This window comes from Equus quagga, chromosome 15 (genome assembly GCF_021613505.1).
Source record: "Equus quagga isolate Etosha38 chromosome 15, UCLA_HA_Equagga_1.0, whole genome shotgun sequence".
In the NCBI taxonomy this organism is placed as follows: Eukaryota; Metazoa; Chordata; class Mammalia; order Perissodactyla; family Equidae; genus Equus; species Equus quagga.
Genome location: NC_060281.1, coordinates 82231752 through 82255352, shown reverse-complemented (window position 1 = coordinate 82255352; position 23601 = coordinate 82231752). Strand labels below are relative to the sequence as shown.

At 54.2% G+C, this 23601-nt stretch overlaps 3 protein-coding genes and 1 pseudogene across 7 annotated transcripts in view; 2 read left to right on the top strand and 2 right to left on the bottom strand.

Annotated features, from left to right (window-relative positions):
- Positions 1–51: 51 nt before the first annotated feature.
- LOC124227148 (Y-box-binding protein 1-like) lies at positions 52–716 on the bottom strand (annotated as a pseudogene).
- A 6080-nt stretch (positions 717–6796) lies between these two features.
- LOC124227034 (mitotic-spindle organizing protein 2B-like) lies at positions 6797–14236 on the bottom strand. 5 transcript variants are annotated; one of them, XM_046640951.1, is made up of 4 exons: positions 14005–14233; positions 13655–13803; positions 13153–13276; positions 10401–10654 (listed from the first exon to the last, which is right to left on the bottom strand). In XM_046640951.1, exons 1-3 carry the CDS (start codon positions 14166–14168, stop codon positions 13173–13175), a joined length of 417 nt encoding a protein of 138 aa, XP_046496907.1. In that variant the 5' UTR covers positions 14169–14233; the 3' UTR covers positions 10401–10654; positions 13153–13172. The 5 variants fall into 5 exon arrangements, with proteins under 5 accessions (XP_046496906.1, XP_046496907.1, XP_046496909.1 ...); XM_046640953.1 differs by having other exon boundaries at positions 10401–10642; XM_046640950.1 differs by lacking the exons at positions 10401–10654; positions 13153–13276 and adding an exon at positions 6797–7057 and having other exon boundaries at positions 14005–14218.
- Positions 14237–14697: 461 nt separating this feature from the next.
- On the top strand, positions 14698–23316 carry LOC124227033 (cationic amino acid transporter 4-like). The gene is given in 4 exon segments (XM_046640947.1): positions 14698–14901; positions 21691–22144; positions 22146–22730; positions 23182–23316. Coding segments are annotated over 3 exon segments (1005 nt in total). The 5' UTR covers positions 14698–14901; positions 21691–21730; the 3' UTR covers positions 23188–23316.
- Positions 23238–23601, top strand: part of LOC124227147 (P2X purinoceptor 6-like) — a 27734-nt gene continuing 27370 nt past the window's right edge. The window contains 1 exon segment of the mRNA XM_046641033.1: positions 23238–23474. Coding sequence (XP_046496989.1) covers positions 23238–23474 — 237 coding nt within the window.

The window sequence follows — 23601 nt, the reverse complement described above, 5'->3', positions numbered from 1 at the left end:
GATGGAGAGCCTGCATCTGCCTGGCTGGTGGTGAAGATGGAGAGCCTGCATCTATCTCCCTGGCTGGTGGTGGCGATGGAGAGCCTGCATCTCCTCAGCTGGTGGTGGCGATGGTGAGCCTGCATCTATCTCCCTGGCTGGTGGTGGTGATGGAGAGCCTGCATTTCCCCAGCCTGCCCGCTCAGCCTCGGGAGGGGAAGGACTCTCAGCTGGGGGAGCAGCTGCTTTTGTCCCTTTGCCATCTTGTTCTTTGGGATTTTCTTGGCGTCTGTGTTGGTCATTAAAGGTGCTCATGTTGAGGTGACTGCTTACATTAGGTCTCATCTCCTTGGTTTTCCTGACCTCCATGACCACCTTCTCCGGGCCGTCTTTGGCGAGGAGGGCTCCTGCGGAATTGTGGTCTATACCCCGATACAGCTTCTGTCTCACTGGTCTGCCTTGTTCTCCTGCACCCTGGTTGTCAGTCCCCTCCATCACTTCTCCCTACACAGGAGGGCTGGAACACTGTGCTTGTCACCCATAGCGTCTCTGCATGTAGTAAGGTGGGGACCAAGGCCCGCATGTGGTCAGGTTGGCACTGTGGGGCCTGGCCTTCAGGAGCATTCTCTGATCCCTCGTTTTTTCTCGCTCTCACTATTCTGGTAGTTCTGCTGGTGGGTGTGTGGAGGACCCCTGTGACGTGAACAGTGTCTATGATGGTCCCAGGCTGCTGCACATTTATTTGTTTATTTATTTGTTGTTTGAGGAAGATTAGCCCTGAGCTAACTGGCTGCCAATGCTCCTCTTTTCGCTGAGGAAGACTGACCCTGAGCTAACATCCATGCCCATCTTCCTCTACTTTATATGTGGGACGCCTGCCACAGCATGGCTTGCCAAGTGGTGCCATGTCCACACCTGGGATCTGAACTGGTGAACCCCGGGCCACGGAAGCGGAACGTGCACACTTAACCACTGCGCCACTGGGCTGGTCCTGCGGCTGCACATTTACTGTCTTGCATTGCAGCTCCTCCAGGCCTGTCACCTCTGCTGCCTCTGCACCCCTTCTCCTCCAACAGCACCAGACCGCACAGTCTCCCCGTCTCCTGCGCCGCGAAGGTCCTCGCTGGGTTCTTCCTCTCTGTGGCCGTCTGTGTACACATACATCTTCCTTGGTGTCTCTCCTCTGGATGAAACCACATCCGTTTCTTACACTCAATCATTTTACTGTTCCCAAAACCTTTGTTACGATTATTCTCATGTGCCTGCACCCTGCCCCTGGTGCTGGGCTAGGTGTTGGCAGCACTGGGGGTGGGGGCAGCTGAGGTTCTTGGCGTCGCCGCTCAGGGTGTGGTGATGGTGACTGGGCCAGGTCACCACTCAAGGGTGCAGTGACGGAGACTGGAGCTGGAGGAGGTGCATGGCTCTCTGGAGTCTGCTCTTCCTCCCACTACTGGTCAAACTCTTGTTTGGATTATTTGGGATTTATTGAGGCTTGTCTCATGGTTGGTGGAGAATGTGGTCTCTGTTGGCAAATGTCCCCTGTGCTTATGAGAAGAATGTGTCCTCTGCTGTGTTGGAGGGGTGTTCTATAATGTCATTTAGGTCAGAGTGGCTGACAGTGCCGTCCAGGGCTTCTGTATCCTTACTCATTTCTGTCTGGTTTTTCAATCAATTATCAAGAGAGTTGAAATCTTTGACTGTGGATTGTCTATTTCTCCTTTCAGCTCTGTCGGTTCTTCTTTGTGTATTTTGAAGCTCTGTGGCTAGAAGCCATGACTCAAATGATACATAACTATTAAGGATAGTTTTGCCTTCCTGGTGAGTTGGCTCCTTTATTATGAAATGACCCTCTTTCCCTGGGAAAATGCTTTGAAAGCAGCAGTGTTGGTCCTGGCCTGTGCTCTCCCCCGCCTGGACACCACGTGGGTGTGCTGCTCTCTGCAGGTGAGGTGCTGTCTGGTGGGGCCTGCCCCCCAACCCTGACCAGAGGCCTGCCGGGGCATCAGAGAACGCCAGAACTGAGAGACCCTGAGTTCCTGCTAGTCCGCCCGCCCAGCTGCCGGTTTGAGCTCACCCTGGCGCTCTTGGAGAAGCATGAGATGAGCGGCGGAGTGGGAGGCCCCAGACTCACCACCTGGTCCTCGCGTGCTGGAGCAGTGTCATCGCTGCCCCTTCCAGGTACCCATACACCCTTCCCATCCCTGCTGCCCAGCCTCGTCCAGAGTGGAGTTTTTTCTAAACCTGCTGGGAGGACACCTGATGGGGCGGTCCATCCATCCCAGCCTCGCCTCTACTAGACCAAGGCCAGTCTGCGTGCTTAGAACGTGCTGGTGTCAGCAGAAAACAAACACCATAGAAGAAAAACCACGCTGTTCCTATAGCCACTCTTATTTCCTTTGGTGTAGGCACAACATACTGTATTTTTCTCCATTCTTTACTTTTTGCCATATCTCTGGGCTTCCTGTAGTGAGCATAGAGTTAGGTCTTGCCTTTTTCTCCATCTGACAAGCTGCCTTTTATTGGGTAACTACATTGAACTAGTAAGGACGTTAATGTGACTATTGGTGTGGTTGGGTTTAAACCCACCAGCTTGCTCTTTGTTTTCTATTTATCCCATTTGTTTCTTCCGGTTTCCTTCTTTTCTTCTACCTTCTTTTGGGTTAATTATTTGTATGATTCCATTTTATCTCCTTTATTAGCTTCTTGCCTATTCCCCTTCATTTTATTTTTTGTGTTTGCTTTGAGGATTACTGCCTACATCTTCGGTTTATGCCAGTCAACCTTCCCATGACACTGTACCATTTCACGATGGTCCCCTTCCGTGTCCCCTTCTTGGTCTCGGTCCTATTGTCATATTTTAATTTTTTTAAATTTTCCCTTAACATTCAATTATATTTTTAAAATATAGTAAAAATCTTTTATATTTGCCGCCATATTTAGTAATTGTTGTGATGTTCATTCCTTTATGTAGCTCCAATTCTCCATCTAGTATTCTTTTGCTTCTGCCTGGAGGAATTCCTTTAACCTCTCTTGTAGTAGTGATCTGCTAATGATTAATTCTCTTAGCTTTTGAGTGTCTGAGAAAAATCTTTATTTTGCCTTATTTTTTACAGTTTGATTAAGGTAAAATTGACATAAAAATTAAGTACTCATTTAAAGTGTATAATTTGGGGCTGGCCCGGTTGCATAGTGGTTAAGTTCGCTCGCTCTGCATTGGCCACCCTGGGTTTACAGGTTTGGATCCTGGGCGTACACCTGCACACACCCATCAAGTCACGCTGTGGCGTTGTCCCACATACAAAGTAGAGGAAGATTGGCACAGATGTTAGCTCGGGGACAATCTTCCTCACCAAAAAAGTAAAATAAAATAAAAAATAAAGTGTATAGTTTGACAAGGGTTAACGTTTGTTAACATATTGATAACCCATGAAGCCATCTCCTCTGTCAAGATAATGAACATGTCCATCACCTCCAAGCTCCCTTGTGCCCCTTTGTAAGCCCGCCCTCCTGCCCCCCCTCCCCTCCCTACCAATCTACTTTTCTATGTTTTCTAGAATTTGATGTAAATGGGATCACTGAGTTCAGTCTTTGCAGTTGTTTGGATTCTTTCACTCACTATATATATTTTGAGATTCATCCATGTTGTTGCGTGTGTTAATATGGTTCCTTTTTATTGCTGAGTGTCACCTTTTTTTGGTGACAAAATGCATGACACAAAATTTGCCATTTTAACCATTTTTAAGTATATGATTCAGTAGCATTAAGTACATTCACGTGTTATATAACCAGCTCCACTGTCTGTTTCCAGAACTTTTTGATCATCCTCAAATCTTGTCTTCTGTAGTACGTAATCTGCTGTTAATACCATCCGGTGCGTTTTTCTTTTCAGACATTATCTTTTTTTTTATCATTAGTAGCTTGACTTAGGTCTTCTTAATATCAAACACATCTCCCCTTATAATGCTAATTTTTCCTCTGCATTTCTGAGTATATGGATATACAATATTTTAATGTCCTTGTCTATTAATTCTATCATCTATGTCATTTCTGGGTCTGTTTTTATTGATTCCTTTTCTCTTCATTTTTTGTATGTACCTGATAAGTCTAGATTGGATACCAGACATTATGAATTTTACATTCTTGGGTGCTAGATTTTCTTGGTGATCCTTTAACTATCTGTAGGCTTTTTTCTGGGGTGCTATTAATATACCTGGAGACAGTTGATCCTTTGAGGCTTGCTTTTTAGCTTTCTCAGGTGGGTCCAGAACAGCCTTGAGTGTAGGCCTCGTTCGGCCCCACTTCTTCTTTTGTTTTTTTTTTTTAAATTTTTTTTTATTTTTTCCTTTTTTCTCCCCAAAGCCCCCCGGTACATAGTTGTGTATTCTTCGTTGTGGGTTCCTCTAGTTGTGGCATGTGGGACGCTGCCTCAGCGTGGTTTGATGAGCAGTGCCATGTCCGCGCCCAGGATTCGAACCGACGAAACACTGGGCTGCCTGCAGCGGAGCGCGCGAACTTAACCACTCGGCCACGGGGCCAGCCCCACGTTCGGCCCCACTTCTGAGGGGCCCATTCAGTGTTTGTGAGGGAGGGGCTTTCCAGCATGGCGGCTGTGAGCTCAGGAGTCCCTCCCACACGTGTGCTGAGCAGGCCTCAGCTGTGGACTCCCTGGGGCTCCCCGCTGGTCTGCACAGAGCGCTTTCCCTGCAGCTCTCTCTCCCCTCCAGCATCGGTTTCCTGCTGCCCCGGCCGCCCTGAGCCCCGAATCCTCTCTTCTCCACTCCGGGGCTCCCTGGGCTTGGGGTCTCCCTCCCTCTGCTGCAGCCTGGAAACTCCTCAGCAGGAAACTTCTGGGGTGGGAATGTGGCTGACTTTGTTTCTCATCTATGAGCAATCACTGTCTCTGCTGCCTGTTGGCCAGTGACCAAAAACTGTTATTTCAAATATTTTCTCTGATTTTGTAAGCCATTGCTTAAAACAGGGTGGTAAATCCATCCTTAGGTGACAGCAAAATTACTTGACTGCTTATTTTATATTAACTTTTAACATTACTTATTTTATTCTTTTTGTGAGGAAGATTGGCCCTGAGCTAACATTTGTTGCCAATCTTCCTCTTTTTGCTTGAGGAAGATTGTTGCTGAGCTAACATCGGTGCCTGTCTTCTTCTACTTTATGTAGGACACCACCACAGTGTGACACAACGAGTGGTGCATAGATGTGTGCCCAGCATCCAAACCTGCAAAATCCAGGCCGCTGAAGCAGAGCGTGTGAACTTAAACATTATGCTACTGGGCCGGCCCCAATATTACTTATTGATGGCTTGGAAGATGAGATTATAGTGGCTGTATTCCTATTCATAGCTCAAGTGTGTTTCTATCCTTGTTGGATGGGCAGGTGTTCAGATATGAACTGATCATTGGCAGGTCATGGGATGTGGTGTCTGAGAAAACCTTCAGACACCAAAATATTTTACGAACATTAATTTATGATATCAGGTCTTGGTTGCATGTCATAGAGTGACGACTGCCTTGAAGACGAGGGTGTCATGTTTATGTTCTGGTTCCCAGCGCAAGTGCATCTCTATCCACGTGGGGCAGGCGGGGGTCCAGATCGGCAATGCCTGCTGGGAACTGCACTGCCTTGAACATGGAATTCAGCCTGATGGTCAGATGCCAAGTGATGAAGCCATCGGCGGTGGGGATGACTCGTTCAACACGTTCTTCAGCGAGACTGGGGCTGGCAAGCACATTCCCAGAGCCGTGTTTGTGGACCTGGAGCCCACCGTGGTCGGTAGGTTCTTGGGCACTCCGGCAGCTGTCCTGGGAGGGTAGGAGAGCCTAGCTAAAGCCCCACATGAGCTCCTTAGAATCCCTCTGCAGAAAGGAGGGAGGTACAAGTGTAAGCCCGTAGCCACGTTAGGGGAGAAACTGGAGGGTTAGTGCTTGAAGTGTCTGTGGAACTCAGGCTCCTAATTAGGAAAACCTATTGTAGGGTCGGCCAGCAGGAAAATGGGCTGGTGATAGATCCACTCGTGGCCACCTCTGCCCTGTTCAGCTGGTTGTGTAGACCCTGTCTGCAGGGTGCCCGGGCTCTGGTCCCTCCTTATGCTGTGCGCTCCCTCAGGCTGGTGCACGAGTCTTGACCTGCATCTTAGACACACTGCTGCCCTGCTGGAGTGGGCGGAGCGCCACCTACATCTGTAAGGAGCCACTGCTTACGTGACATGACCTGGGGTGAAATAGTCAATATTTCCAATCCAAGCTTTCAAAGCACAAAGATTTACTAAATTCTAGGAAAACTGAGTTAGGTTTTTCAATTGAATTTGCCATTTTTCAGGCTTCTCCATTAGTGGGACATGTGGACTAAAGTATAAAAGCTTAGAGCTGGAGTTTTAAAATCTGAGGTCCGTGCAAGTTGGGGGTGTTCACCAAATCCTAAAACTGTCAGTCAGATGTGTAAGGTCAGGACATTTTTTGGGGAAAAGGGTTTTCTTTGGATTTTCCACGGCATTTATGCCCCTCAGAAGGTTAGAAGCCATAGGTTATGACATAGTTCATCTTTGTCCTCACGTCCACGGTCTCAGTAAAAGCATCGTACTTTTCACTTTAAGCAAAACGTGTTGATGTCTTTTATAAAAAGACCTGGTAATCTGGATATTTTCTCTCAGACCCGAACCTGAGGTCCTGGAGGGGGAAGCCACTGGCTTAAGTCACTTGGTTAGTGCAGCTGTAGCATAACCAGGACCAGCACACAGAACTGATTCTAAATCTTTGTGCCTTACCATATTCAACAGGTGACAGAGAATGTCTTGAACAGACTCTCAGCTTTTCCGAAAGGTTTATTACCAGCTGGAGGAAACCACACAGAGACTCTGTGAGCGGGCTGGGGAGCCCACAGTAGGGCGGCAGGAGTCTCTGCCCATCTCAGGTGCTGCCCCGAGTGGGGCTCTTCCCCGGTGCGCCCCCCTTGGGCAGCCTGGTAGCACTGGGCTGGCGGGGCATCCTCTGGCTGGACCCTTCCCGGCCGCCACGTTCTGCCAACGCTGGGCCTCCACCGAGAGCACTGCTGCCTTTGTTTCTCCCTGAGCAAACAGAGAACACCACGGTCAGGAACCAGGGCAAGTTCCACAGACGCAGCACACCTCCTGTGTTTGTGTTCTCTAAGCGACGTTTACGTTGAGTGTGTTTCTGTCACGGTCCTTTCAGCCAGGGACCCTATGTCAGCCCTGAGTCCTGAGTCCTCCAAGAGGAATCCTCGGCAGAGTGCAGGAGGCCCTCCTAGGACAGGGGCAGTGTCAGGAGTGATGGGGAAAGTTCTAGTGGTCAATTCCGGGGAAGGGAAGCTCAGCCTGTTGACTCGTGCCCTGGAAAGCCTACACAGCTGGCCGTGACTGCCAGCGGCCCTGCCCCCAGGCACTCTCCCCTCTAGACAGCCTGCGGCCTGCATCTGAACCGATCAGGAAACACAGCAGTCATCGAGCACAGAAGTCAGGCCTTTAGATTTGATCTGGAAAGCTCTTTCTTACATTTCGTGCCCTCCCTCAGTATTCTGCAAACATTCAGTGGTCAAGCTTCCTGTTCCCAGGGTCATTCCGGGCTCCTGCCAAGGCTCGACCTCCCGAGCCTGCCCTGACCACTAGGTCGTCACGCTCAGAGAGAGGCTCCACAGACGGAGCCCATGGGTCCAGACCCTCCTTGATTTATCCCTTGCTGACTTTATTCTCTGTGAAGACAGCTGGGAAGATCTCCAGCCACAGCGGGGCCAGAGCTGGATTAAAGGAGTAGCTGTCCTGGGCTCAGGGGGTTGACAGCATCAGCGAGACTGAGCGGACTCCATGAGGACAAATGTGCCCGGGAATAGGCTCGCCTGCTGGGTCCCAGTCCCTCCCCATTGGGCCTGCCCCAGCCAGGATTCTCCTCTGCTCCGGCCTGGCAGGGTCTGCCCTGCAGGCTCTGATCAGGGTACGGGTGCCCTGCGTGACCCCAGCCTCCATCCCGCTTCTCAGTCAAAGAGCCTGCAATGGGGTATTGTGAGTTTTTGGAGGAAAGACTCAAGGAAGGGTCTCAGGGGCCTGTTAGGTCACTTCAGTGTCACTGTTTGTCACCTTGAGCAAGCAGAGGCGTCTGCATTTGAGACTCTCCAGAACCTGGCTCCTCCAGAAGGAAATCAAATTCACTTTCATGCCAATACTGACAACTGAATTCTCCCCAGGATGCCCGCAGGGATAGGACAGACCTTCTTAAGAGAATTTCTGGAAAGTTCTTCCTCAGTAGGAGGGGTCTTTACTGCCCAGTGGGTGGGGAGGGTTACAGTGGTGCCATGCTTGGAACTCTGAGGGTTTTGGTTTTCCCGGCCTCACCTCCGTGGGCTTCACACTCAAGTGCTCGCATACACTTGATGTGACAAAGGTGTGATAACAGGTTACCCAGGACCAAGGGGGAGCAGACAGGAGCGTGTGTCAGGGGTGAAGCTGGGCCAAGGCAGCCCACCAGTGACTCACAAAAGACAGAGAGAACCATCACCCCCATTTCCTTTGGTGCAAATGCCAATATTCTGGTCCCATTGCAAGGACCCCGTCGTCTCCTACAAGAACGTGGGCCCCACCACTCTGCAGTGTCTCCCAACGTGTTAGTGCCCTCCTGAGGCCACAGCCCCGCCCCAGGCCTGGCCAGGCAGAATTGGGGCTTCTGTGGCCTCTGGCCTAACCCTGGGTGCTGAGGTGCCCACGAACTCTCCACGAGGGGCCTTTCCTGAGGACTCGGGAGTACCGCCAGGCACAGCTGACCCCCACCCAGTGGCGGGTCTCAGGCGTGGGCCTGACTGTGAAGCCGGCTTGTCTTCAGCCTGCCACACACGAGAGCTTCCTCACCCCTCAGTATAATGACCAGGCTGTTCTAGAAACTCAAGGATGAGAGGAAAGTAGAGATGAGCAAACAACGTTCATCTTTAAATCTGACAAGGCCCATCAACCCTGGACATGAGAAACCAATGTAACTTTGAGAAGGCACTGAGAACCCATCTAGCAATGAAAGCAGGCCATCACCCAGCTCTGTGCGGTTCTTGGGGTCCTTCAGGAATCACGTGCTCCTGGGATTAGCGGGGGCGGGGGGGACCCACTCAGGCCTCTTCATTTCCTGCACGAGGATGGGAGGTGGAGAATGGTCTGCAGGGCCTGGCAATGCAAAGACCTGCTTTGTCAAGCCCAGCTCAGCCACACACTCCCAGGGGGACCCAGCAAGGGACATCTTGGAGCTGATCACACCTGCCCCAGCTCCCCCTGAAAGGGTTATTAGGGTCAGAGGGAATGGAGGGTGGGGCTGAGCCAAGGGTGACTGCAGGCTTGGGTGGGGAACAGTGGGGACATGCCTGGTTCCCGAGGGGCCCTCTTAGGGGTCAAAGACAGATGGTGATCACTGAATGTAAAAACCACTCCAGCTTATCATCTTCAACGTCAGTGCTCCTCCCATCCCTAAGGCCAGCTTGAGACCACTCTGTGTCTTGTGATGCTCTAATGAAGCAAAACCCTAAAATACACCAGCCAGTCAGCCATCCGTGACTCAGGGACCCTTGAAGCTGAGGAGCCGGCCAGACCCGGTGGACCCACTCTGCCATTTCTCTTTGGCGTGGCCCCCGTCATCCCCACTCACCACCCCCTGCAAGCTCTGCCAGCAGAGCTGCTTGACAAGGAGGGTTTATAAAAAGCCCAGCGGAGCTGCTGCTCCCATCCCTTCCCGCTGGTCCCCAATGCGCTCTTTCTCCTTCTAGGTGGGAGCGCCCCCGCGTGGGGAAATGGGCCAGAGGGGCCGCAGAGGCAAATATTAGTGACTGACTGAGTGTGTACTGAATGCATGTTGTGTGAGAGGAAAAGGACAGGGGGCAGGGAGGATGAGGGAGAAAAGAGGAAAGGACAGAACACATGACTGTCCCGCTGCAGAAGCGCTCTGCAGCTGGGCAAGGGAGCACAGCGGCCACCCCAAGATCTTCAAGGCTGGGTGACAGGGTGGGGACCAGGGCAAGTGGGTGGCCAGGGTGGTCCATCATCTGCCTGCAGAGCCCACCGGAAGGTCTGCACCCACCACCCAGAACTGCTGCCCTCTCTGGCTGGGCACACAGTAGGGGCTTAATCAGTGCTTCCAGAACACATTACAGACATAATGACAGACCGACGTGCACCAAGGACATGCACACGTGCACTTTAACCCTGAACTGAGCCTCCACTTCTTGGGACGGTATTCTCCTATGTAGACGTGCTCAGTGACCCCCTCCCTGCTCATGCACACAGCCCTGATGTGGTGTTTTGGGAGAAGTGTTATCGTGAATGTTCTGGAGCAATGCTGTCAATGGAAATGAGATGCAAGCCACATGTGTAATTTTAAATTTTCTGGTAGTCAAAGTAAAAAGAAACAGGAAATTAATTTAAATAATATGTTTTAATTAGCCTCAAATATCCAATATATTATCATTTCAACATGGGATCAATATAAGAATTACCCGTAAGGTGTGACATCCCTTCTGTGAGCCCATCCCTCGGCATCCGGGCACGTGGTGGGCACCCACATGCCCAGCGCGTCTCACTGCACCAGCCCCATGGCCTGTGGCTCCCGCATCAGACAGCATAGCTCTGTGTGAGCTCACGGCTTCCGCGCCCAAGGTCATCTCACACGTCCTGGAGGGAGATCTTTTTAAAACATATAGTTTCCCTAAACTTCAACAGGGAACACTCAACTGAATGTAATTTTTCCTCAGTGACTTCACATCTTCCCCAGGACAAGCATTCCCCCTCTGTGCTTTCAGGGTCTCCTGTTTCCCCCTTTTCTGCAGGAAAAGGCAGAAATGAGCAAGCTTGTCAGTGACAGTCCCCACAGGCCACCTTGATGGCCAGGGGTCAGGAACCCAATCAGAGTCAAGCCCCTGAGTGGGGCTTTAGCCCTTGCCCTGGAGCAACTCCACACCCCAATTCTCTGGGAAACCTAAGGCCAGTGAGGGCCACAGCCCAAACCCCCTCATCCTCCTAGGCTGCCACAGTCCCCACAACTGGCTCACTCTGACAACTGTTTATTTTCTCCACCCTAGATCCTGCCATTAATAAGGTGGCCGAAAGGTCTCTGTGCACAGATGCTGTGAACATGGAGCCTCAGAAATGTGTCTTGTCTGGTGGCCTCTACCTCTCAGCCACAGCGCATTGCTGGCATGGCCCCTCATCGGCCCCACTCCCCTCCACCTCCTCCCCATCAAACTCTTCCCCAGGCTGCCCTAACCCCCACCAGGCATGTCCCCAGGGCCTCCGTGTCCTGGTATCCTGGCCGCTGGCCGCCCAGCCCAGCAGGGCCCAAGGCCTGAGCACTTGAGGAGAAAACGACCCTGTGGAGGGCAGGGCTCCACTCCTGTCCCCATGCTCGGGGCTTCCTCCCCACCTCCCTCAGAGCCCCCTCTGACCCTCCTGACCCCTCTATGCCAGTGTTCCCAGCACCATTCCCACAGCACACCTCCTGACCCTCTGCTCTCTCCCTCTTCCCACATCCCCCAGCTCAGGCCCTCCTCCCACCAATGGGCTGCATCCACGCTCTGCATCAGCCTCCCCACCTGCCCTTCCCGCTCAGTGCCCTCCCACCACCCCACCTGCAGGGCTGCAGGGCAAGGAGACTGCAGCTGGCCCAGAGGGCCCCCACCCCCCTCGGCCTGCTTAACCCTTACTGCTCCAGCAAGGCCTGCTGCACTGGCCTCCTTCTGTCTCTATTACTCTCGGTTTGTCTAGCCATCTGCCTCTCTGGACCAAGAACATGTCCATCTTGCAGTCCCACTGTGCCCCCACCACTGACAGCCAGCCTGGCACCCAGTCCTGAGAAGTGAGCCCCAACATCCCTCGAGGCAGGAGGGCTCTGTTCCCGGTTTCTCCCTCCCCCTGGAAACTCAGCCATCGATTCCTCAGCCCAGCCTCTAGTCCACACACCCCTCCCCTGACCTGCCCCTCGGCCCTTCCCCACTCCTCCCTGGCCCGAGCTCCAGGTGGCACCTGGAACTTGGAGGCTGGTGATGGGGGGAGGGGCGTGAAGGAGGGCAAAGCCAGAGCACCTGTGGGATCTCAGGCCCTCCCTCACACACCCCTGGAAACACCTGGAAGGTACCCCAGCTCAGGAACCAGGCAGAGAAGAGTCAGAGTGCATCCTCCAGGCTGCCCACCCAGGTGGCTGACAGCATCTCAGAGGCCAAGGTGTTTCTCACGCCCAGGGCTTTGCTCTCCAGAGCACACCATGCTGTCCCTTCCCTGCCCCTCGGTCTGCTGTCCTCCTCTGGGGTGGGGGAACCTCTACAGAGCCAAGTCTTATGCAGTAGAGTTAGCCTCTGCGGGTGGGGGTGTTGGTCCCATTCTAGAAGGACTGTGGGTTGTCTCTAGTAAAGTGAGCCATGAAATCCTGTCCTTGGTCTCTAAGCTGATGGCAGGGATGGCCCGCAGGGTCCTGCCCTTGCAGCTCGAAGCTGCTCTGGCTTTCTGCGGGGCTACGGCAGTTTCCATGGAAATGAGAGCACAACCCTCAGAGATAAACTAATAAATGCAACCTGTAAAAGGAGAGAATGGGCAGCAAGAGAACCGGAGGGACCCGGGGGCCCGGGAGAGAGAGGCGAGTGCGGGGCAGTGGGGCCGTGGAGCAGAACCGCAGAGGCCGCAGGTGGTGGGACCCAGGAAAAGGAGGGGGCTACAGTTCTTGGCAGAGAGAGAGGAGGCCTCTGGAGGTCAGAGAGAGACACAGAGAGAGCAGACAGAGCGTGGGTCAGTGGGGAGGCCTGTACTCGAGCGCCCAGGGCCTCATGGGACAGGGGACGCAGGAACCCAAGGGCCCTGGCACTCCCAATCACATGGGCCCGGCCTGCCCTCCACCCAAACGTCAGCCCTTCTCAGGGTGTCTGTAAGAGCCCCGTGCTTCTGGCCAAGGAGCAGCCCAGGAGGTCTGGCTGCATGTCACAGGGTTTCTGACAGCCTCTGGGAGCAGAAGGGACACAGGGAGGATGCAGGTGGAACTCCACGGTGACACCTTGTCACCAGCGCCTGTTCACCATGCCCCAGTCTTCACTCTGGAGAATGATGAGGCCCCTCACACCTGAGCCCAGCGCTCTGCCACTCCGGCCTCTGCACCCGAGTGTCTAGGGCAGTCAGGGGCTGCCAGGCTGACTCCTGACCTGCATCTGAGAAGGGAAACTCAGCTGCCAGACTCCTCAGCAAGGCCTGGGCCAAGCGGGGTCCAGGCGAGGGGGTGGCAGGAAGGCCTCTGCCTGCCCGGCTCTCTGAGCACTTCCCTGGAGTCTGTACAAACATGAGAACAGGAACGAAATCAGTCTCGTTCCCATGTTTGTGGGATGAAGGCAGGAGCCCAGAGGTGAGAAGAGGGTGGGGCAGCAAAAGCTCCAGATGAGGCCTAGCCCACTGGGCCTCCCTGGGGCACCCGCTCTGCGGCCACCCAGTCTGCACGTGCTCTTTCAAGGGCGGCAGCCAAGCCGAACCTGGAGACCGGAGCCCCAGGGGTGAGCCCATGCCTGGCCCAGAGGGTCCTGGGAGAAGACCAGCAGAAAGGCCTGGCCACTGAGGGCCACGCCGGCGCAGGGCTGGGCGCTGCCCCCCTCCCCGCCCCTGCCACCTCGCCGCTGGGCCACAGGGGCAGGGAGCACCGGGCCCATCTCTGACCTCTCGTCTCAGGCGCACTCGATGTGGGCAGTGACACGGCCGCGGGGGCCTGGGACTCGCTCGGCAGCCTCTGCCCGGCACACATGGACTTGAGCATCTGGAAGACGGCGAGGGGCGCCACGTTCAGCTTCAGCAGGCCCAGCAGGATCCTGGAGAGACAGACGCGCTGCGCAAGGAGCCTCCTCGCCCGGGCCAGGCTGCTCGGCCAGAGCGGGCAGGCGTGGCCGCCTCCCTCAAGACCCCGACTCTATCCTGGGCCTCAAGGGGTCCGACAAGGGCGGTGGGGGGGGAGAGCAGGAGGGTTGGGGGTCGCACAGCGCGCAGCCCCGCCCGCTCCCGCTCCCGCTCACTTGAACACATCGGGGTCCATGGCGCCGCCCGCCACCTGCGCCAGCTCGTACAGCTCCATCTCCTCGGCGCTCAGCACCTTCTTCCGCCGCAGCGCGAGCTTCTGCAGGGCCGCCTCCAGCCCCGGTGACGCCCCCGGCCTCAGTCCGGCGCCCGGAGCCGCCATCTGTGCGGCCGCGATGAAGTGCGCTCCCCGCCAGGCCCCTGTGCCCCTCCCCTGTCCCCAGCCCTAGCCCGGTCCCCTAGCCCCGCCCCACGGGCGCGCCCACAGCGACCTCTAGCGGCCCCTCCGACCGTTCTTTTCCCAGCCGCCCGAACCCGGAGGGCAGGCCCGGCGCCGTCTCCCCTCGGTCCCTCGGTCCGCAGACGTGTACGCACTGGACTGTCTGTTAGCTGTAGGGGAAAACGTGGTCGACCGCTGAGACCCGCTCCTTGGCGATCACGGCTTCCCTGCTGGGCTGCCTCGGTCGTTGACCCTTAGGTAGCAGCACCCAGCGCAGTGCCTGGCATCCAGTGGGCGCTCAATAAATGCCCGTGGGAGGAAGGGCAGTCAACACACTCTGTGTAATTGCTCTGCGGCGGTTCCCCACGAGAGGGCGTGCCTCGACGGCCCAAATCAGGAAGGCGCAGTCCTTTCTGCGGATACAGCGCGTGCGCCCGGGTCTAAGGGGCGCAACTGCCCCCACTGCGCACGCGTAGTCAGAGGAGGCATCCAGACACCCGGCCGGCCTTCGCTGTGCGCATGCGCCTTTTGAGGGCGTGGCCCGCGGGGTCAGCGGCGCGTTTCCAGCCAGGCCAGGGGGCGAGACGCCTGGCGCACTTTGTTGCCGACGTATCTGCGCCCAGACCCCGAACGGCGGACTCCGTCCTTGAGGCGAGCGACGCTGCGGACCCCACAGGTGAGTGGCGGGACCGCCCCGCGTCCTGGCGGCCTCTGGAACCTCCGCCGGCCCCGTCTCGGTCCCCCGCGCGCCCGGGCTGGAACGGCGGGGAGCCAGGCCGGCCGCGCCCTCCTGCCGCCTCCGCGCCCCGCGGCGGGGCTCGGTTACCGCGCGGCGAGCGGCCGGAGGGCGGGAGCTCCGAGAGAGAGCGGAGCCTCGGGTCGGCCGGCGGTGGGGGCCCGCCCGAGCCCTCCTCCCTTGTGGCTCGAGTTCTCCGAGCCTCAGTTTCCCCGTGTGTAGGAGGGGACCCCGAGGCTCCCCCACCGGACGCTGGTGAGCCCGAGCCGGAGCGCGCTCGGCCCTCGGAGCGGCCGGGGGGAGGCCTGGCGCGGTCCTGGCCCGTACACGTTCGCGTGTTTAAATGTGTGTGTAAATGTGGTGGTTACAGCACAGGTCAGCCTCTGTGTAGGGCGGTGCTCAGAGGTGGGATCAGTAACAACGTTTTTTAAGGAGTCTAGGAGACACGCCCCAGAGACACTAGCAGGGCTGTGTCTTGCTGGAAACTCCGCGGTGATTTTAAGCAAGTCTTGGCCGCGTTTACAGTCAGCTTTCAGGCCAGTGTAGAAGAGAGAACAAATCGAAAAAATCAGGCACATATTCACTTTGCAGCTGTTGCTGGTATTCTGGCTCCAGTCAAAACAGAAATCTAAGTGCTGGGCAGGACTCAGACACACCACTGGCGCGATTAACCTAAAAATAAAGAACGAAAATGAGAGACAGAGTTTATTTTGGGCTCAAAGAATTGCAATTCAGGGAGCAGAGATTCAGGTAGAAACCCAAATACTGTCCCGCTAGGGAGTAGAAGTCGGGCTTTGAAAGGCACAGAGGGAGGTTTGCATTACAAAGAAGGTTCATTGGGGTTCGCAGCAGAAAGCTAATCTTGGCTAAAAATAATTGATAAGGCTAGCCAGAGGAAGGCCAACGTCTGACTCTGGGATGAGCTGCAGGTTTCTTCCAGCGTTACTGACTTCAAAGGTTCGTGTTCTACCCCACGAGGACGTGCATAAGACCCACTTCCTTCATGGCTTCCCAGCTCCATTTAGAGCCTTAGACATAAGTGACTGGTTGGTTCTGTTTCACATTTCCCTGCCTCAATCAGGAAATGAACAAGGGGCCAGCTTGGAGGAAGCACTGGTCCCCCGACTTCTTCCTCTGTTCCTCCGTTGACCAGGTTCTTCTCTCTGGCACTCAGCCTTTCCTGCCCCTGGAATTCTTTCTTGGAAAGAGTTTGGTGCTTTATTTTGATGATAACTTTATTCCCATAACGTAATACTCACCAACTGAAAATGTGCACTTGAGTGAGTTTTAGTACATCCACAGAATTGTGCAGCCGTGCCTGGGATCTAATTTCACAACGTTTTCCTCACCGCGAAAGGAAAGTCTGTCCCCATTAGCAGTCACTTCCCATTCCCCCTCCCCCATCCCCTGGCCACCGCTGATCTCTCTGTCTCTATGGATTTGCCTCCTGTGGACATTTCATATCAATGAAATCAGACAATATGTTGTCTTTTGTAACTGGCTCCTTTCCCTTAATAGAGTGTTCTCAAGATCTATCAATGTTTTATCACCGTTTTATTCATTCTTATGGAGCAATAATATTCCATTGTGTGGATAGTTCACATTTTATTTCTCCATCAGGAGTAGACGGACGTTTGGATTGCTTCTACTTTTGGGGCTGCTAGGAGTCATGCTGCTAGGAAAATCGACGTATAAGTTTTTGTGTGGACACATGTTATCATGTGTTGGGTACATACCTAGGGACGGAATGGCTGGATCATACAGTAACTTCATGTTTAGCATTTTGCGGAACTGCCCAATGGTTTTCCAAAACAGCTGCACTGTTTTACATTCCCACCAGCAGTCTATGAGAGATCCAGTCACTCCACGTCATCTTCAGTGCTTGTTCTTATCTGACTTTTTGACTCTAGCCATCCTAGGGGAGGGTGCTTTGCACCGTGGTTTTGAATTCCATTTCCCAAATGACTGATGATGTCAAGAATCTTTTTCGCTGTGCTTGTCGGACATTTGTATATCTTCTTTGGAGAAGTGTCTATTCAATCCTATGTCCTTTTTTAAATTGGGCTACTTATCTTCTCATTGTTGAGTTGTAAGAGTTCTTCCTAAATTCTGGATATAATCCCCTTATCAGATGTATGGTTTGCAAATATTTTCTTCCGTTCTGTGGCATGACTTTCTTGATGGTATCCTTTCAAGCTCACAAGTTTTTAATTCTGATGAAGTCCAATTTATTTATATTTTTCTTAGGTTGGGTAAAGGGGGGGACAGTTATATGATGATGGATGGAAACTATACTTGTGGTGGTGAGCATGCTATAGTGTATACAGATGTCGAATTCTAATGTGCACGTGAAACCTATGCAACGTTATAAACCAGTGTTACCTCAATAAAAATAAAAACTAAAAGAAAGAAAGCATTGGCTAACCCACAGTCATGAAGATTTACTCCTATATTTTCTTCTAAGAGTTTGTTGGGAGTTTTGGTAAACTACTCCATAGCATTGCTGCCTTGGCATCCATTTTGTGTGGCCAGGTGGCCTGCAGGGGCCTTGAAATGACACTAGCCTCTCTTGAGAGTACACCCCCTAGATGACGACCAGCAGAGTTGTTACAGTTTCTCTCTGGTGGGACTTGAACCCACAATCCAGTGCCAATTCTGTTACCCATTTAGCCTCTCTCCACTGTCCCACAAGCAGAGGGGACCCAAGGAAGAGTCCATGGTGGGACTGGAACCCACAACCCCCAGCTCTTCCTTGGAGGGGTCTTTCCTGTTCAGTCTCGTAGAGTTGAAACAAAACTGAAGCTGAGCATTCTATAGCACAAGCTTTATTCAATGGCCGCAGAATAGAAAAATGGGAACAATTTCACAAATCAGCTTTTTAGCTCTAGGGGGATTAAGCAGCTGTTATAAGGGGTCAAGATCGTGAAGGGGAGGAATATTCATAGGAATATGGGGAACAGGGCAGGATTTTCTGGGGAATGCAGTGCCACCCCTTTTCATCCCTTATATGGTCTAGAATTTCTTGTCCTAGCTGTGGGTAGGTGTATTATGTAGCATGATAATGCATTACACTGAGTGTATGACGAGCTGTAGGGTCTGTGTCAGGTCAAGTCAGACTATCATGTTGCCTTCAGCTGGTTTTAACTGTTTTTGACCATGTGTCAAATCCATCTTCTCCTTCCTCTCTGTGGTTTCCTGTAAGCTAAAGATAATGTGTTAGGCTTGCTTTGAGCAGCATTGTGCTTAATTTCCTATGGGGTTGGTGGGCCAGGTAACGGAGTCACAAGTAAATGTAAGTTCCTCATATGGTTCCTACAACTTCCCTTGTGAGAAGCATTCTCCCCTCCCTGCACTCTCTAGCTTTCCCTTGTTTGCCCCTTAGATGAGACCCCTGGGAAGCTCACCAAAACCTCATGTGGTTTGAATTGTCCAATCCAGATTTAGCCTGGAAAGCACTCTGCCTGCGGAACCCAATAAAGGTGTCTGCCCCAGGTCCCACCCTGCTCCCGGCCTGCTTTCAGCCTGCACCTCGTGCTGTGGCCCCTCTAGGTTCTCCAGGACCTGGGAGTAACACACTTCTCTATTTCACTTCCTCTGTGGTCTTTTGTTGAACCAGAGGTTCACCATCCAGTACCCCCAGGGCTCTGCCTAACAAATGTTAATTTGCTAAGTCACCATACGTATTACAGGCATAGCTCATTTTGTTGTGCTCTGCAGATGTTGCCTTTTTTACAAATTGAAGGTGTGGGGGAAGAGGGAGAAAAACCCCCCTTTCCCCTTCTGATTCTTAAGGCTGGTCAGAGAATTACAGATGACGCAAGACAAGTTAGCAGAAGAAAATAAAAGTTTAATATGTGCACACGGGGAATTCACATAAGCATGAAGAATTCCAAAGACAGTCAGGGGAAATGAAGTATGTCTGTCTTTCTGGACTGAGAAGAGGAAGATAGAGGTCTGAGACTTCAAAGTGAGAGAAGGCAATTTATAGAAAGATGAAAAGATTTCGTATTCGGTAAACAAATGTTTGCGTTGTCCTATCTATAGCCAGTGGGATGCAAAGGAGCTCTTTTGATAAAATGGCCCTTGCTAGATGCCTTCTTGCCTACCACACTTAGAGTTATCTATGGTAAGAGCTTCTTCCTGGGACACAGCATTCTACTTAATTCTTTTAGGCAGTTTGGGGGAAGGTCACATATTCTTCCAGAATCTTCTTAGCCTTGATTGTCTTCAGCTCAAAATAATCCACATCCCAGGGTGGCACATCTTGGGGTGGCCTGCCCTGAACCCCATCAGTTCCTTTCTCTGAAACGTTCCGGGAAATTTCACATGTTAAAAGCTGAGCTGGTGACTCTGGAGAGACAAAGTGAGTTAGTAGCCAAGTAGTGTGAAATCTGCAAAGGGAGAAAAGAACATAGATTGGAATGAGGATGAACAAGCAGAAAAGGGGTCGGAGCCCGTCTCCTCACACCACATTAAACCAGCCAGCCCCTCCAGCCTCCTGGGGATGTAGGGGAAGACAGGCAGGCCCCCAGTGGTCCTCATGGACTGGCGGCCTGCTCCATGTGGCTGGGCTCCTAGGCAGGTGCCTGGCTAAGAGGCTGCAGGGCCTACACCGTCTCCTCCAGGCCACCACGTATGGCAGTCAGCCCCAGCAGCTCCTGCTGGTTCTCCTTGCACTGCCAGATGCCATAGCCAAAATACACCACGAGTCCTGTAAGGGTGGCACAAGGCCTTTGGGGAGCTCCTGTTATAAAATTGCACAAGCCTCTTGGTTTGAAATGCGTTTTTCTGGATTTTTGTGAAAGCATTTCAGAATAAGGCCCAGTTATGTTTAGGCCACACAAGAGCAAGGTACTGGAGCTGTCATCCCCGCAGGAAGTGGGAGCCCACCTGAGAAGTTGCTCGAGACGATGTCAGCCAAATATCAGAAGGGGGCAAGGGGGCGGGCTAAGGCAGAGTGTTCTAAGTGGCACCATCTTGTCTGGGAGTCCACCATCCTGTCACCAGCCCACTGAGCCAGACAGCCTGCAGGTGCCCCTGAAGTCCTATTCCACAAACCACATAGAAACCTGACAACATGGAGAGAGTTCTGGGGGAAGAGGATATGTGTTTCAGTTGTGCATTGCTTGCACGGATTGTCATCATCTTGCTGTAAACAAGTTCACACCCTGTCACACCCACCTTTCCACTTTCAAAGAAGTGGAAAGAGCAGAAGGACGAAGACGCCTCAGCCCCAGGGATAAATCAGCCTGGGGTGGGGGGTGGGGGGGTTGATGGTCATGTGATGAGACCCGTGATCTGCCTCCCGTGATGTGGGGACTGGCATGGGCTAGATGCTCAGTCCACGCTACTTCTCACGGATATCCGCAAGTGGGGAGCTGCCGTTAGGGTCCCCCAGGGTCCCCCAGGCTTGACAGGTGCTCCTGTCTAGAAAGGGCTGTCATTGGTGTCTGAGGGGCCCTAGGGACGCCCCAAGCTGGAGGTCGTCCCCAGGAGTCTGCTTGCCTCCTTTCAGGACATCGTGTGCAGCTACGAGCTCAGAACAGCCAGCGTGAGTCCTGCCGATTCACAGAACAGGCCCCAGAGCTGCGCACTCCCTCGTCAGCGGATGAGGGTGGCTTACTGCCATCCCGTTGTGCCCAGAGGTCAGGCGCTGCCCAGGGCCTCTCAGCCAGGTTCATACCCTCGTCTTACCAACGTCTTGCCTGACGCCCACAGCCCCACAGCTCCCAGTGTGGAGGGGCCTGGATGGCGCCCAGCTGGTGGAGTACCTGTGTTGGGATGAGGGATCAAGGAGGGTGTCTGCAGCAGTGGAAAGCGGGTGGGGTCCAGACCCCCCCACTCCCTGACTTGGACCTTCATCTCCACAGGCCTCCTAAAACCACCCCAGTGACCTGGGCTACTCTGTTACCTGGTGGCTCGGGTGTCCTCATCTGTGAACCAGGCACGGTAGTTAGGCTTCCCTAGAACCTGGGGAACTCTGGTCTTGACCGTGTGAAGTATTGGTAGGGTGGGCTGAATGCCTGTGTCACCATGACGTAAGGCTCAGTGCTGGATCTGGCGCTCAGGGGTGTGTGCAGGCCCTCGGCACAGAGGGACCGTGGCAGTGACAGCAGGTGAGTCACAGCAACGCTATGGGGACAGATTCAGGTGAGAGAAAAGGCAAAGGATCTGGTATGAGTGGACAGTGGCACTACAGAACTGACTCTGGAGGCATGTCTGGGTACCGGGACAGGCACAGAACCCAGGGTGCCACCCATTCCCGGAGGGGTGAGCTGATACACCAGCCTGGCAGGGTGGGGGATGGGGGGATGAACATCTCTAATGAAGGCCAGGTGTCCACCTGGGCTACATCCAGGGCCACAGAGTCACTTGTGTTCTGGGTCCTGGAGCCCTGACCCAGCTCCCTGGAAGCCTCGGGTTTCCACCCCGCCCTGGGATCCCAGACCACTGGAGCGGTTCCTAGCCGGGCTCCCTGGGGTGGCCCCCTCCCCACCCTCAGGGCCCCTCCCAAACATGCCCAGGTCCCCCTCCACCAGGCTCCCCCCCTTGCCCCGGAGGCAGGCCAAAGCAATCTCCATGCTTCCCTGTGACCCTGACCCTGCCTCATCCAGCCCTCCGGGCAGCCAGTGGTTCAACGCTTCGGTCCTCAGGGCAGGGTCAGAGCAATGACTGAAGGCTGGTCAGGATCCATCTGGGCAGCCTGTCACTCCTCTCTCACCCTCGTAGGTGCCAGCAGCTGGCTTGGTGCTCCTCTCAGCTGCCCACCATGGCCTGGGGACTGCCCAGCACCGCCAGCCTGGCACGCTTCTACCAGAAGCTGAACCGGCTGAAGCCACTGGAGGAGTCCACCACGGAGACGTCGCAGCAGCGCCACCTGACCATGCTGGATCTGATCCTGCTGGGCATGGGTGCTACGATGGGCTTGGGCCACTACATCCTCACAGGCACTGTGGCCAAGGAGATGGCCGGCCCTGTGGTGCTCGTGTCTTTCAGTGTAGCTGGCATGGCCTCCCTGCTGGCAGCCCTATGCTACGTGGAGTTGGCAGCACGTGTGCCCCGCAAGGGCACTTCCTGTTTGTTCACCTATGTGTTCATGGGGGAACTGTGGGCCTTCCTCATTGGCTGGATATTGCTCATCCAGTGTCTCATTGGTGGGATTGCCATGGCCCGCACCTGGAGCAGCTCACCTGGACGCCATCTTGAGCCACGGCATCCGCAGCTTCACCATGGCCCATGTGGGCAGCTGGCAGGTGCCGTTCCTGGCCCAGTACCCGGACTTCTTGGCTGCTGGAGTCATACTTTTGGCCTCCGCATTTGTCTACTGTGGAGTCCACATCTGTTCCTGGCTCAACCGCACCTTCTCTGCCATCAGCTTGGTTGTCATCCTCTTCATCGTCACCCTGGGGTTTGTCCTGGCCCGTCCGGAGAACTGGAGCACTGAGGAGGGCGGCTTTGCGCCCTTTGGCTTCTCTGGCATCATGGCTGGTGCTGCCACCTGCTTCTTTGCCTTCGTGGGCTTTGGTGCTATTGCTGCCTCCAGCGAGGAGGGCCAGAACCCCAAGCGAGCTGTGCCTATGGCCATCGCCATCTCAGTTGGCCTGATGGCTGGTACTAACATCCTCACCTCCACTGTGCTCACACTCATGGTACCCAGGCACGGCCTGGACCCTGACTGGACACTCGCTGATGCCTTCTACCAGCTGGGCTACAGCTGGGCGGGCTTCATCGTGGCGGCTGGCGCTGTCTGCTGTAAGAGACCCTTGTGGGTAAGGTGGGAGAGGACAGGGTGGTGGGACCCTGCCCGTAGCCTCCCAAGACGACATCTCCATCTGGGCCTGTGTTCCCAGTTGCGTCCTGGGCCCAGGAAGGTACTAATGATTAGACTTACCACCCAGGCTTTTTGGGAGGGACCTGCTCACCACCCCTCCCAATCGTACACAGAATGTCAGTTCTGGGCATGTGCTGCCAGGTCCTTTCCTGGTGGAAGGACTCAGCCTTCATCAGATTCTCCAGTGGGTCTGTCACCTAAACTGGGCTGTCCCATTCCTGGGTGGTAGGGAGGAACAGTTCAGTACCCTACAAACACTCAGGCTCACTCTGAGAGCCCAGATAAACTCATGCCCCTGTTACCAAGGGGCCACCCATGCTCTGGCCCTGATCAGTGACCACAGGTGGGCTTGTCCACCATGCTGACTGGTCTCCCACCCTCTGCCATAGGCATGACCACTGTCCTGTTCAACATTCTGTTTGCTGTGCCACGCATCGTACATGCCATGGCCACTGACGGTCTCTTCTTCCAGATATTTACCCGTGTGCATCCTCGCACACAGGTGCCCATAGTGGGCATCCTGGTGTTCGGGTTCCTCATGCCCCTCTTGGCAGTGCTGCTGGACCTTGAGGCACTGATCCAGTTCCTGTCCATTGGCACCCTGGTCACCCGCCCTGTTGTGAACACCAGCATTATTGTGCTACGCTTCCAAAAGTCTCCTCCATCTAGTCCCTTGGGCTCAGTCAGCCCTGGCCCTGTGGCTGAGGGGTATGAGCACTCCTCAGGACACAGACGGCTGGAGGACACTGAGCAGCCCTCAGCCGCTGAGCCTGGGCAGCTGCGACCAGCCCTGAGGCCCTTCCTTGGCT